Source organism: Centroberyx affinis, unplaced genomic scaffold (assembly GCF_046629955.1).
Source record: "Centroberyx affinis isolate AG114_WGS23_722 - 3 ecotype Tasmania unplaced genomic scaffold, CSIRO-AGI_Caff_v1 ptg004288l_1, whole genome shotgun sequence".
Taxonomy (NCBI): Eukaryota; Metazoa; Chordata; class Actinopteri; order Beryciformes; family Berycidae; genus Centroberyx; species Centroberyx affinis.
In genome coordinates, this window is record NW_027282008.1 from 75814 (window position 1) to 91275 (window position 15462).

At 41.6% G+C, this 15462-nt stretch overlaps 1 protein-coding gene across 1 annotated transcript in view; it reads left to right on the forward strand.

Annotated features, from left to right (window-relative positions):
- Window positions 1-14431, forward strand: part of sbno2b (strawberry notch homolog 2b) — a 66356-nt gene extending 51925 nt beyond the window's left edge. Inside the window, exons 22-32 of the mRNA XM_071543318.1 lie at window positions 2519-2631; window positions 4082-4153; window positions 4901-5009; window positions 5137-5208; window positions 5395-5538; window positions 5942-6036; window positions 7036-7128; window positions 7330-7461; window positions 8231-8307; window positions 8919-9109; window positions 9533-14431. Of these exons, the coding sequence (XP_071399419.1) occupies window positions 2519-2631; window positions 4082-4153; window positions 4901-5009; window positions 5137-5208; window positions 5395-5538; window positions 5942-6036; window positions 7036-7128; window positions 7330-7461; window positions 8231-8307; window positions 8919-9109; window positions 9533-10722 (2288 nt within the window). The 3' untranslated portion in view covers window positions 10723-14431. The remainder of the gene's footprint in view (window positions 1-2518; window positions 2632-4081; window positions 4154-4900; window positions 5010-5136; window positions 5209-5394; window positions 5539-5941; window positions 6037-7035; window positions 7129-7329; window positions 7462-8230; window positions 8308-8918; window positions 9110-9532) is intronic.
- The last annotated feature ends 1031 nt before the right edge of the window (window positions 14432-15462 follow it).

Consider the following 15462-nt stretch of genomic DNA (forward strand, 5'->3'; position numbering starts at 1 on the left):
CAGTAAGTGCATGAGAAGGAAAACTAAGGAAAAAATGACTTCTCCTGTCCCAGCAAAAGTAGCAGTGTTGCAGAGGTACAAGACTAGACAAGACTGTATGGGTGTCATGTTTTTTTGTGTTGATATGAAATCAAAACCCTAATCATGACTTTTGACTTTTAAAGCACACTAAAAGTAGTTACTGCTCTTTGCGTTTGCAGGACAGCATAGGTTAGTCAGTGAACATCTATTTTTGGAATTTAAACCAGTCAATACTGAAAAACACCTTCTGACCTGCAAAACTGGGCACTTGCCATCATGAATGCACTGTCCTCCACTTTTGCCCCACATAACGCTGCTACCATAACCAACCAACCTAGTAGAGACCTGAAACAATATTCTTCTTCTTAAAGGATAAGGCTGGTGTTTTACAGTCAACAAATTCTATAAAAATAACAAAATCAACAATGTGTTTGCTCTACTCCCGTTACTTTCTGACTTCCCACGTACCATTTTTAGCCGTCAACCTGGAAGTCATTGGCTCCAATTGTAAGCTAAAAACCTTGAAATACAGCTCACACAGACATAACGCTAACTGTTACCACGAAAAGTCAGGCTGTTGTAGTTATTACCAAATCAAATTCAAATGGGTACAAATTCTTCATTACGCCGGGGACTATTTTCAGTGCTACGGAACTACTTTCCTGAGATTGCAAACGTGTTTACAGCCGGCTTATTAAGTTGTTTGAAGAAAAAGTCGGCTGGCCCGGTGCATCGCAATGATGAAATATGTTGCCCAGAGCAACACATGGCTCTTTGACATGTTTTTAATCGTTTTTTTTATTACAATGGAGTTCTATGGTTGCTGGGACATGGCTTCATTGGGCACCGGCTACATGGAGGAGACTTGTTGGCAAAACAAAATCATTGCTGATTTTGTTATTTTCATAGGATTTGTTGACGGTAAACAATGCATTAAAAAACACCAGCCTTATCCTTTAAAAAACGACTCATAACAAAAATTTAAAGTTTACCTCTGGATGTTACTAATACTTGCCTTGGATGTAATTTGGTGTACATTGATTTTATGTTTTCAATGGAAGATATCTGCAACAAAAGGCCATATTTCACAACTTTTCCATCAACTGCAATTCACTGAGAGCAAACTGGACTTTTTTTTCCTGCCTCACTTCATGATGACATTAGTGGTATCTGGAAATACGAGTGTGGACACACTCTGCTACTTCCTCCTCTCAAGGTCGCTTCAGCTGTCCATCATGTTGTGGTTTCTACATACGTGCCTGAGACTGGGGTCAAGTTTGGGGTCAAAGGGTACAAGGAATCTTGAAGGAGGAATTCCTAAAGCAGAGGGAGCCCACTGTAGCTTTATTTCTCACTGAGGATGAGGGCCAAAGATGGGGCCAAAGATTACCAAATGAGGACAAAGGTTAGGATGTTTTGTACATAGAGACGATCAGTGGTTTGTTTGTGACTGAGTGAAGATTCAAGGTCAAGGGTGAAAGTTCACGTTTTACAACCGTCTGGGGCAAAAATGTTGAAATGGCATCTTTTCTCACATTCTGCTGGTAATATGAAGTTGTGATTGCCTTCACAAATTTCATACTGTGTGTATATATAAACATTTCATGTTTCATAGTAATCCAGAATTATAATAACAGCAGTATTTAAATAAAACAATTTGAGAGGATGTTTTGTTTTGCTAAAGGGAGCAAGGATTTAGTTAAATGAATTAGACCAACATGATTCCCTCTGCCTCTTCTGTCTGTTAGATATCATTTTTCCAATGCTGCATCCTATACATACTTTCTCTCTCTCTCTCTCTCTCTCTCTCTCTCTCTCTCTATCTCTCTCTCTCTCTCTCTCTCTCTCTCTCTCTCTCTCTCTCTCTCTCTCTCTCACACACACTCACACTCACACTAACACACACACACCCACACTTATTTACAGAGTAGAGAATGAATTAATTGTTTGCAGTAACTAACGGCTGAAGTAATATTTTCCATCAGCGGCTTCCTGCTGGGAGCGGAACCCATAGTCTAACTTTGTGTACGTGGGCTTGTTTGGCAAGTCGGTGTTTAAACAAAACACACACGCACACACACAGTGATGTAGTATTTAGTTAGTTCCACATAAGAGCTGAACTTCCCTGACTATCCAAATAGTATTGTTCTCAGAAAATGGAAAACAAAACCTGTTAGGCAGAAACATTTTTGTGGGTGGGTGAATGACGGCCTGTTCAAACACAGACTCTTCTCCCTGACTGCAATGATTAGATTTCTCTGTCATTTGATATGGCAGCAGCATCCCATCATGTCATCAAAAATATCCCCCTCTTCGTACTTTCCTGTTTTTTCTATTTATGTATCCAGTCACTCAGCAACAGGTCGGATAGTGAATCAGGATGGCCAACTTGTGTGTGTGTATGTTGTAGAATGTTCTCTAGTTATAGTCTTAGTCTCTTTAACTGCCATAGGAGAACAGATCCTCTCTTACACTCCTCTTGTTCTTGTCTTTACAGGTCGCACCCATCGGTCCAATCAGGTGACGGCCCCGGAGTACATCTTCCTCATCTCAGAGTTGGCTGGGGAGAGACGTTTCGCCTCCATTGTGGCCAAGAGACTAGAGAGCCTGGTACATCCCATAGTCTTACAGATACTAGGGTGGGGAGTTGGGTGGGTTGGGGAATGGTTATTTGGGCATGCAACTTCCATTAATTTCTAGTGGGACACTACTGTTTTCCTGAAATGTTCCTGTTCTTTGTGTTCACAATCACATCCCTGTAGTCTCGTCTTTGTCTTTAAAATGAGTTTGCGTGCCACGTCTCCTGCTGCTTTTACTTCGTGAAATCGGTCTCATGAGAAGATAATCCCCTTCATCTAGTTGTTTTACGAAGTCTGAGAAGAATAATTGTTCCACTGCAAACACAGAGGATCAGTCTTTTGTGCTTATTGATTATTGTGTTCCTGAGTTGCCATTGTGAAGACTCCACCGTTTGCTCCTTCACCCTGCCCTCACCCTCTGTCCTTCCTGTTTTCTGGGTTATTCCCTAGAGTGTAGACTCTCCTTTCTTGTTGGTTCACTTGAGGTCACATCGACTTTTCTCCACATTTCAAGCCACAAGAGATTCCTGGGTATTTCCCTCTTCATCGCAATAATGGAAAACTAAGTTCGCGGAAAAAAAAGGAAAGGAGCATGTCTGGATAATAAGTCTGCGATGATTTTCCATATTTATTATTGCATTTCAGGACCGCCAGTCATTTATTTTCATAGTGTCCCAGTGTGACGGCTCTTTTGGGAGAAAGGGGAAGGAGGGTGAGAGGGGGTGGCAGTTCCAGAAAGTCATTCCTGTGTTTGCCAGCCGTGTTCGGTAATCTGCCTTGAGAATAGGTCACGTCATGTCCTCCTGCCTGCCTGAACTTGATACGAACACACGCATGCACACATGCACACACGCACAGACAGTTGCACCAGGGGGCTGAATACCTTTGTGATTGGCTCTCTTCAGATGAGCAGTGAGGTCATATCTGGCTGAGACATCCCTTTGTTTTGGTGTCTCGAGACATTCCTCTGTGTGGGCAGCGCCAGCAGCTGGTTACAAGGCTGGTGTGCTGTCGACTTGGCTAAACTCCACCTTCTCCCCCTAAATCTTCCTTCACCTCCCTCTCAGAGGTTTGTTTGAAAGGTCAACAAAAGGTCAAAAGACAAGCAAAATGGCTAGCATCTGAACACAGCTCCAGATGCTATTAATACCTAGCACTAATTTCAGTACAGATAATCTCTCTCTTAGTCTTCCTTTGTCTCTTAGTCTTCTTGTGTCTCTTAGTCGGTCTTTTGTTAAAATGTAGCTTGGAATCCTGTCTAGACACAAAACGATATCAGAGGGCGGTGCAAGAAACACTGAAGAATTCTGACTGTGATGTGAAAGTTGCCCTCAACACCACAACCTCAAAACTTTACTCTTACACCTTGAGCTGAGAGTAGGCTGTGTAGGCACGCTATTTGATGTGTATGTGATTATATCAGTGTATGAATGATGCTTTGAAGGCTGTGAAACTAATACGGTCTCTGATCTACTTTGCAGGGTGCGTTAACCCACGGGGATAGAAGAGCCACTGAATCCAGAGATCTGAGCAAATACAACTTTGAGAACAAGGTTGGTACATTTCAGAACTACTATATATCGTCTAATGACCTTTAAGTGTGAGAATGTGCTTCTATTTTAATGGGAACCAATTAAGGTCTATGTCAGACTGTCACTGTTTGCAATACACAGGATCTGATGAATGAATGAATTTATTTTTTATTTTCATGTCATTCCATCTAAATGGCCCATCCCACATGGGATTATGTGACACACAATTACAAATACATATAAAACACAGACTTCCAGGTCACTCAGCATAATAGCACAAACTAAGACAGCAAATATAATACAAAGCAACCACTTATACAACATGTATTTTCTGAGTGTCCATGCTTTATCTAAATAGTCCACAAAAGCAAATGTTTCCACCTCACACAATTTTTTCTCTTCTTCCATCGATAGGGTTAGGGTTAGAAACTTATGAAACCTATGTAGAAACTTGGCTGGATCTTAAAGGAAAGGGGTGTGGGCGATATCGGGTATGTCATCTGGGGTTATCAAGTAGGCAACACCCAATCACAGATGTTTTGTTGCATTAGGCCCACAGCTTCTCTAGAAGTCTCAAAAGAAAGTTCTGGCATCCAAGTACCACCCACCTCTTGATCAGAACTATAACATCTACACTAAACCTTTTTGTAGACCCTCATATTTGAGATCCTAAATGAGTTACATTTTAAAATTGCTAGTGTGGAGTTGTTGAATGAGCTTCGGGTGCTAATATGTCTGTGCCAATTGCATTTCCCCTCTCCCCTGCAGTATGGTACCAAGGCTCTGGATAAAATAACCAAAGCTATCCTGGGCCACATAGAGAACAAGGTGCTCCCACCCAAAGGCTACCCGGGGGGCGAGGCCATGTTCTTCAGAGGTACGTTTCACTGTGAGGTTTGATTGACTGTGTCAGTATCTCAGGGCATAAGAAAGACTACTTCTTCCACCACAAACTCTAGTATGATTGATTCACATAACTACAACTATGTTCTTCTTTATTCCAGACATGAAACTCGGAATGATGGATGTGGGCATCTTTTGTAAGGAATCTCGCTTTGGGATCAGTACTGAGAAAGGTAAGGCACTGAGAGACATGCAGGCAGATCTTGAGTAAAACCTGAGGATAGGATTTTTATGGCAGTGTATTTAGGATGAATGGGTACCCCTAGACCACCTATTTAAAATTGAATTCAGCTGTGTTCATCTGTTCACATATAACCATATTGCCCCGTTAACTGCTATGCATTGCATTTTTCTCTCAGACTGCAGCATCACCAAGTTCCTAAACCGCATCCTAGGCCTGGAGGTCCACAAACAGAACTATCTCTTCCAGTACTTCACCGACAACTTTGACTACCTAATTGAGAAGGACAAGAAGGAGGGCAAATACGACATGGGAATCCTAGGTATGGAGGTCAAGAGTACTACACAAAATCTGAGATTTTAGGCACATCTGGTATTACTTGGGGGGGGGGGGGGTTGATAACCAAAAAACATGGATCCACACAAGTAAGTGGTATATATGCGGTACCTTTTATTAAGATGGTACCCAATCCACTAATGTCAGTGATTATATTGGTTAAAAAAATGTCTATCTTCAAATAGCTCATTACTTGCATTGAGCCACGATGGTAATTTGGTTAGTCAGACAGTTTATAGATTGGGCTATTCCTCTTTGTCATTGTTGCATGCTAATCTATTACTACCATATCTGTCTGTTCGGTTCTGTTCTTTTCCAAATGTATTTTCTGTCCCATTCTATCGTGGGTCTACTCCATCTGAAATTTTGTTCTGTCGTGTCCCTGACAGACCTTGCCCCAGGAAACGATGAGATCTATGAGGAGAAGCAGGAGATATTCCTGACAGCTGGAAACCCTCAGGACGGACAGGTTGTTCTCTATAAGGTAGGCACAACCTCATCTCATGTGTAATGCTATAAAAGTAGGCAGCAGCTCTGATAGCCAAGCACATTTACAGGCTTTGGGTGATCTTGTAGCCATCGCACAATGTTACATTATGTTCCTGTGACCTTCTTTGTTTTGTAACAGAATGCACACTGCTTTGTTGTGCCAACAAGAAAGCTTAGATATTGCATCATGTATTTGGATGATATTAGAAGAATTCCTATTTTATTGCCCACAACAGACTCTGTGAATATATGATGTTTATAAAACACAAATCTGGGGCTGTCCTGTTTTAGTTAACAACCAGTGGGATTAGTAGAGTCATGGTTGGCCCAAAAAATTATAAGCTTATCTTTGGCAGCAAAGCAATATCCACAGATTAGTTAGCAAAAACTATGAATTCATTAAGATTTTCTCGTCAAGGCTTGCCCTACACACACACTTGCATATAAAAAGGAACTGATACAACTGGGGAAATTATCTCAGAGTTTGCTTCACATAAACTGAACTCCCAGTTCCAGACTGTTGCAGGGGTAACCAGAGTAGCTACCTCTATATGTGAGTTTTGATTGATGTCAGTTTGCCATTGGTTAGACTGTGATCATACAGGCTTAGCCCCAGGCTGAGGAGCCTATGGAGACTCTAGTGGGAGGTGGGAGCGGGATAATTACTGGTATCTCCGGCTTTTAGCTGTTGCTGCAGGCTAACCTACATTTGACATTTCAAACTTGGCAAGCGAACAGAATGCTACACAGCCAGGACCAGTTTAGCAGGTATAGAGACAGAGTGGGTGCATGCGTGACTGTGGTAGACAATGACTTTTATTCAAATCTACATCAGTGTGCATTTTTTTTAAATATGCCTCAGATTATAATCGTGGCTCTCTATGCAAGACTAGTTCCCTTCAGGCCAGCAGTATGTGGTAGCATGGTTAGTTAGATCCTCCTCTTTCATAAGACATCTGCTCCAGTCTCTGACTCTTTACCTTTTGCCCTGTAGATCAGTGTGGACAGAGGCATGCCCTGGGAAGAGGCCTACGAGAAGGCACAGAAGCTCAGCGGTTCTGAGGAGGGATTCTACCTGTCTCACAAGGTGAACCTATGTACCAACAAACAAACAAAACCCAAGCTGTACTGTAAGACAGTTGTAAATTTAGGATTTATTATGTGACCCAGACACAACAGAATCTGTATATATCAGCATCATTTGATGAAATGGATGTAGTCTACAACTGACGTCTCGAAAACAGGACTCACTGTCTACATAGTACTGAGTTGTGCCTCCTCCCCACAGCTGCGAGGTAACCACCCATGTGTGCTGCTTGCTGAGCAAGGCCGAGGCAAGAATTTTGTTGTCTACAAGCCCAACATCGGCAAGCAGGCCCATCCTGAGAGCCTGGACAACCTGCAGCTACGTTACCGGAAGGTGAGGGCCTGTCTCTCTGTCTGTTGATCAACCAGTCAGGCACATAGTTGGTTTCTGCCTGTATCTGTGTCTATATATTATATAATTTCCCCACTTACAAGAGAATAACCGCTTACTATGATGATCACTGGGAAGGACCGAGCTGGACTTTTTAGGATTGGTACAATTCCCACAAAGTGATCTGTGATTGTTGGTTAGAGCTTCTAACTTTTATGGAGTCAACTGCCCCCTTGTGGATATTTAACAGTAATGAACCAGACAATATTCAAGGCATTAGAACTGAAAGATGTGGCAATATTTTATAGGCCCCTAAACTCATTAGCAAGAGCATGAGCAACATAACTTAGGATTAAACGTATGGCTCAAGGGGTTGTTGAAATCCCCCTTTGTTTATATTGTCGATTTAAGCTGTACCTCTTTCCCTTTCCCACATGAAGAAGTGGGTGATGATTAATGACCCTTCACCACATGCTCACTGAGAACAATATTCACATCCTTCTTTGATACGATGAACAATTGTAAATGTGATGAAACCATAATGTCACCTGTGGTTGGGAATAAACAAATGGCTCTTTGTTGGGAGAGTGACACTCTCCCTTTTGTCTAGTGATCTGTTCCTGTATTGTTAAAGATATTCCCAAAGCTGCATGTTCTCCTCTTGTGTATTTTATGGATGTCCATTGTCCTGAATGGTGTGTTTTGGTGCTGCAGTGCATTGTGGGTGTGGTGATTTCCCTGCTGATTGTGGTGTTATATGTTCCTTTTGCAGGTGACGCCAGAAGAAGCCCAGGAGAGCTGGGAGAACCAGTTCACCTTCTCCTTCAAGAAGTGTAGCCATGCCAATTGGTAAGTAGGAATCCACAACCTCCGCTGGGATTAATGGCTCACATATATCCAATCAGGCTGGTGCTTATCAGGACTCAAACAGGGTTATTTTAAGGTCAGATGCCATTTCTAAGGATTTGCAGGTCACCTGAGAACTAGTCTCGTATAGAAATACCTCCAAAGTTTCACATTTGCACCATCCACCTCTGAGAGAATACTAGATTGGTGATTGGTCAGTCTCACAGCCTATTGTACAATTTTAAAATCCCAAAGACGTGAGGGATCTGCACGCTGGCTGTGCAATTTTGTCAATAGATATGCAAACAACAACTTATATTCCTTTAACTAAAACATCTAAAAACTAACAAGGAGTTCAATGTGATGGACAATGTGACCTAATGGACAATTTGAAAGAGAAGCACTATGTATGTCATCCCTGCTGGTGTAGCATAACATCTCATTGATAAATAAGTCTTCACCCCTTTGTAGTGGGTGGACCTAACAAATGTCTCCACTCCTTCAAACAGAATAAAAGGCATTGATTAGATTAGGTGACACAAGATATTTTCAAGGCTCTTTCATGTGTATAAAAGATTTGACTTATATCTTTCCATCTTCCCCCTTCTCCCTAGGAATGGGAAATGTAAGAAGATTGAGGAAGGCCAGGAGTGTCTGCAGGGCATGCGTCTCCGTCAGTACCACATGTTGTGTGGCGCTCTACTGCGTGTGTGGAAACGTGTGGCCGATGTGGTCTCTGACATCACCAGCTCCAGCATCCTGCAGATTGTTCGCCTCAAAACCAAACAGCATAACAAGCAAGTCGGTCAGTACAGCCCTCTGGGACAAGTGATATGAACTAACACAATACGCAGTTTGTACGGGCTTTTAGAATATCTCTCAGACTTTGCCCTGATATTCTGTAAACCATAATAAACAAAAAGTCCAGCCCAAAGTTTAAAGTGTGAATTCGATTTGTCAGATCAACCAAGAGGAATCAGCAGTTGTTTATTGTTTTGCTGGTAAATCCTATGATAGTGGTGACTCATGACGCTTCTTTATTACAAATTGAGGAAATTAAATTGTTGCTTATGTCCCTTATGAACTCTTATTAATCAGTGTTTCCCTTTGAGCACTGCAAGGTGATACTAAGTGAAATTGAAATTATTACAAACCAGCTCCTACGCAGCACAGCCAATTTGGGAAAGTCTGAATACTGACACATTACCTTACTTTACATCTTCCCCAGGTATCAAGATCCCAGAGAACTGTGTGGCTCGTGTGCGAGACGAGCTACTGCTGATGGATGAGGAGGTGAAGAGGAGGCGCAAGGAGAAGGAGCAGCAGGCTCTGGAGCAACGGCAGGCTGAGGAGCAGAAGCGCAAACTGGAGGCGCACAAACACCTCTGGGCCAACCTGGTCAGCCAGAGCCCCATCCACAACCAGTCCCTCAGCCAGTCTCTGACCCAGAACCAGTCCCTCACACAGAAACTGAACCAAAACCCTCTACAAAGGACACAAACCCAGAGCATCTCTCAAATAACGCTACAGAGAGCCCAAACCCTCTTGTCCTTACAGAGGAACCAAACCCAGCAAAGGACCCAGACCAACCGGCCCGGGAACACCACCGCCACCCCCACCACCAACCAGGGCCCTCTACCCAGCATGGCCAGCCTCAGCCCCCATTTCACGCAGTTTTCTCCCCAGCCCTTCTTATCCTCATTCCCACCTCTGAAGAACCCCTCCCTCCCGCTCTCTCAGACCGCACTGTCCACCGCCGCCTCCTCCAAGAACCCTCTGGATGAGATCTTGGACCTGACGGTGAGCTCGCCATCCCCCTCCCCAGACAGCACGGAGGGCGGGCTGCGCCTGGACAGTCTGACGGGACCCTCTGGACCGTTCAGAGACGACTTTGGTCTGGAGTCTCTGCTGAACACCCAGCACACTGCACAAATACAGCAGCAGCCGCCGCCTCTATTGCTACAGCAGCAGCAGCAACATCTGCAGGCCAGACAGCAGCAGGAGAACCAGAACTTACTGGTCAACAACCACCAACCAGACTTTTTAGACTTCTTAGACTTGCCCTCCCTGTCTTACCAACTGTCCACACAGAGAGCCAACCATTCATCCTCTACCTCCTCCTCTTCCTCTTCCACCTCCTCCACCCCCTCTGTCTCAAACAACCCGGTGTCTCGCGTCTCCACCGGCCTCCTCTCCACCTCTACCCTCATCCCAACATCTTCCTCCTCTTCTCTTTTTTCCAACGCGCCCTCCTCCTCTCTCTTCTCCTCCCCCTGTCTCCTCCCCCCTTCAGACTCTCTGCCCTTACCCAACGGCCACTGCAGTTCTGACGCTCTCAACGCTCGCGAGGTTCTGAACAGCATGCTACAGACCGGACTGGACCGCAAGTCCGTCATTCAGTACCGGCAACCAGAATGAGATGATGCTTAGCAACAGCTCATCTGGACTTCTTTTGTTTTGTTTTCTTTGTTTGTTTGTTTTTTTTTAAGCAGATTTTGTCTTGTTCGCTGCTGTCTGTGAACGCACCCTTGGACCTGCTCCCACTCCCCTCAGGGCCTATAGTCACATCACTGCCTGTCCTGTCCTGCGCTCAGCTCACCCTTCTCTCTATCCAACTGTAGCATTCACCTGGTAGGGTCACAGTCACCAGTCCTGACTTCGGAGTGGCGGTTAAGGTGATAGGGGGCTCGATCGATATCAGATTTCTACACCAAAGTGTCCCCTCGACAGTGAAAGGCAGCTGTAACAAAGTATGATTTTTGCCATTTGAAAAACCCATGTGATCGCTGTATTTTGTGAAGTGTAAGAGCCGTCAAATAGAGCTCATTCATAGAGGTAATCCTTGTGTAGAAATCTTTTACCAATAACACACCTCCCCCTGCTGGTTTTATGTGGTATGATGGTTAAAGTTGCTGGAACCTAAATGCCTTTCACTAGTTATAACCACACATTTTGTAGAGTCTGCTTCTCTGTTGTCCTGTTAATTTGCTTCATGGCCATTCGTCTCGACTATAACAACGCTATGTGCGGAGCTCGGTTTGAATTAAACAGAGGTTTCACTCAAAAGATAGTGTTGAACTGGAAGATAGAAAAAAAACCCAGATGAGAGATCATTTAGCTAGTTAGCCATGAAATGCCTCAGTTTTCATTCTCTTCTTCATGCCCCCTCTTGTTTCTCTCCCTGCTTTTATGAACACTAGTGTGAGGAGGAAGGGGGAGGAAGAGCAGTCTGCTGTTGCAAACAGTGCCTTTGGAGAAATCTACTAAAAATGCAGTCTTTAAAAACCCATATAGGCCTAATGTATAGATTTGTACTTCTTGAGCATTTGTTGGTTTTAATCTTAATTTATTCTGATATATTTGTATTTAACTCTTAGCCCCTGAGTCAGTAGTTGTTGGTGTTATAATATGCTGGTGGTGGGTTTTTAGGAATAACTAGTAACCCCCATTAAGCCTGTATGTGTTTGTATGTTTATCTGTGGAGCCCATAGCTGTCCCTATAGCAAGAGCAGCAGACTTTTCCTTTACCTGCGCCCCTTCTGTCCCAGCTGATTAGACAGAGAACTGGGGGTCAATGTGGGACTGATGTTGCAAGGATAACTCTATTGAGCAGAATGGGTTAAAATTGTGTCAAAAAAATTAATACCCACTTGTTTTTTTTTTTTAAGCCTACGATAACATTTAATGATGTGACTCCTGGTTTGCTTTGATTTTGAAGTTCTCAGGAAAGTCTAGAGTGCGTTGTTTATCTGTTTTTGTATCGTTTTGACAAATATTGATATGAAAAATTGTTTTCAGTCCGTAATTACAGTGGTTATCAAAAATCACCGCACACTTTCAAATCTTCTAGTTGTTATTGGTCTGAAATGGTCTGAAATGAAAACCTATTAAAACAAAAATGTAAATCAGACTTTTTCCACTTTCATTTGAACGTGATAACCAGAAAAATCTGGCTACTCATTTCTGACAAAGAATTAAAATAGAAAACTAAAACACCTTGGTAGTGCAAGTGTGCACACCTTCAAATAATAATTAATCAAAGCACCTGTTGCTTTGATAAAAGCAGTAATTCTGGTTAAGTCTCTCCAAACAACACACATCTGGATGTAGTGGAGTTTTCTCTCGAGTTTATTTTAATGGGTTTTCATCTCAGGCCTCAAAGCAATAAAATCTAGTTTGAAAGGGTGTGTAGACTTTTTAATACCCGCTGTGTATGATAGTATATATTTGAGAACCTGTGAGATCTGGCCATCTTTGTGTGAAATGAATGCACTGTAGTTGGTTCATGACAAAATGCCTGGATATGTTCAAATGATCAAAAAGCAATAAAACTAGATTCTACATTTGTTATGAAATAGAAAAGCCTAAGTACTGTTTACGCTCAACAACAGGCAAAGCTTTGTGATTACCTTTGCATGGTATGAATTGGATTCTTCTTATTTCTGTTGTGCTTCATAGTCTACTAGTCAAAAAGAGCTGAAATACATACAACCTTTGTATAGAACATTGTCATGGGATGAAAGCAATGTGCTTTTGATGTTTTCGTCATCGTTATTATTAAAGTTATTATTGATATTTATATTTAAGGGATATTTAGATTTTAGACATGTTATCCTGCTTCTTACAGTAGTTAATGAAAAGTTTGGTCAGGGAAGTTTCTAGTTTTCAAGATTACTATAAAACAAAAGCAAGAAAGTCTATTATAACCTGCCACCAAATAAGATTGCACTGTTCTGTACTGCTGTACAGTGTCTGGTTTTGTTTCTGCTCATTTCGATTTTTGCTTCTTTTTCCAAGTAGAATTGTTTCTCCAACTTGTACGGACTCTGTCAGGCCTTCAGTTTGCAGAGAGATACCAAAGTATTCCACAGTCACCCCTGAAGTTACTGGCTCTAAGATATCTGATCTTTTATCAATCTCAGGAAGAAACCTTAAAGAGGTGTATTGGTGGGGGTGGGGGAGGGGGGGAGGGTTAGGAGAAATATATCATTTTCCCTTATAACAGTGGTGAAACTAACCAATACATTTGATTGCTATTTTTTCTTCACTCTGTGCTGTGACTCTTTTGCTGTATTTTTTTATGTTATAGACTTAATGTGATGGGTTTGTTATTTGTCGTCGTTGTGAAAATGTCAGTGATTCTACATGTTTATGCCTTCTTAGGGCAAAGATCAAAGGCTGTTTCTTTTTTAAGGAACATTATTATTTCCTCTGGACAGTTTCATTTTTTTTTTTTATTGTGTTGCAGTTATTGGACAATTAATCCATGTTAAAGCTGACATAGATTTTGAGTAGATTTTCACCTGGGTTATACTGATATGTGCAATTTATCTGTCCAAGTCTTTTCCCCTCCCTCACTATGACAGATGTTTTGGTTCAGACTGACTCTGGCTCATCACAATATCTCAGAAGCTTGTTATCACTCTTCTCTTTTAATTGCAAAATAAGATAATTGCATGTTTTTCCATGTTATCTGTATACCATCTTTCATTTTGCTTCTAATATTCCTCATCAGGCACATTCCGAGTTGTCAGACAGTAAACAAAAGATTTGCCTCTCCGCTTTGTGTTACATGGTCACACAAGTAAAGCTTTATGCATCCGAGGGAAATGGATATGGACCTGCATTTTCAGAAATAAAAATTTGCATTTTTTTTTAAAGAACCCTGTTACTCTGTTGATTAGTGTAGTTAGGCCTTTTGTCATTTTTATCATTTTGCACTAAGAATGGCATAATCAAGTTACTGTTGTCTGTTGGTTATGATTGAGAGTTGCAAGCTTGTTATGTTCCTGATCTTTTGATGGATTGCTATGTGTATACTGTAACCATCTTCCTTGTTTCTCCACCTTTTGCATATTATATAAATGTTATCACATTCAAATAATTTATTGCTAACAAAAAATGAAACAAAAAACATGCTACTGATTGTATGTATTTTTAAACAAAGCCTATTTTTTCTGTAAAAAAAACTGTGTTCAGCACTTTTATTCTGGGTTGTGCTTTTGTTTTCTATATATTTATAATTTAGATCGAAATGTATATATTGTAAAAATTGTGCCTTTCGACTAATTCTTTAAAAAGGTTTTCTACTCATTAAAGGAAGGAATATATCAAATTGCAATCTTAACTTTGTAAACAAATAAAAACTTGAAGATTGCTGAAATTGAGTGTCATTTCTTCAGTGAATTGGCCCATTCTTTCCTGCCTTGTTGAAGAAGAAACATGCTTGTCAGGTGGATAATTCACATGATCTGCATTAATGTCCTAACCCCCAAAGGCCTATTGTAGATTTATCTGTGCAGCTGTAGAATAGAGCAGGAGTGGGGGATATGGATATGTTAAGACTTGGGGCCACAGCTGAAGTTGAAGCATTTTAACTTAAGTTTCTAACAGCGCTTACAACACGACTCCAGATTTATTTAAGAGATAGAAAACCGAAGATAAAATGGAAAACAAATACAACTACAAAGGCTGAAATGTTACTCTGCAAACCTCTGTGCTCAGTAGCCAACCACAAATTTTATGTCCACACAAAATATTTCTCCTCCTTTGGGATGTCAGGACTAGGACTATATGTATCTACTGTAGTAGGCTATTACACCATATTACTGTATGGCTCACTCAATGAAAATGTCACACACCCACCTGTAGCCCACAGCCACTACCTTCACTTTACAATATTCCTGTAAAACAAGTAGATAACAGGAGTCACACCATAGATTATCTTTTTTTCCTCCATTGCTCTTTACAGTGATACAGCATACTTATATGTGATAATCTCACAACTAGTTTCCATAACAACAAAACAAAGCGCGGGGAACACAAGCTACAGATACAAAGAACCACAGTGCCATCTCCCTATCGTCAATAGACTTACCTATACAAAACAATTAGATCCGGACTTGTGAAACTGAAAATGACCCAAAATATATAACCTTATTTGAGCAAAGAGCCAGTATTGCTAACACATCTTTATTTATGTATATACATTAACTTATTCTACCATGAAACTGAACAATGTTATTTAAAACCAAAACTGGGCGAGGACTCACTTCCTGGGAGTGACGCTGCTTGCGTGATGACGTTGTGAAACTTACCTGGACGTTTTTTTTTTTGTTTTTTTTACCGTCAACGCCACGCCTCTCCTCACCTGTCTAC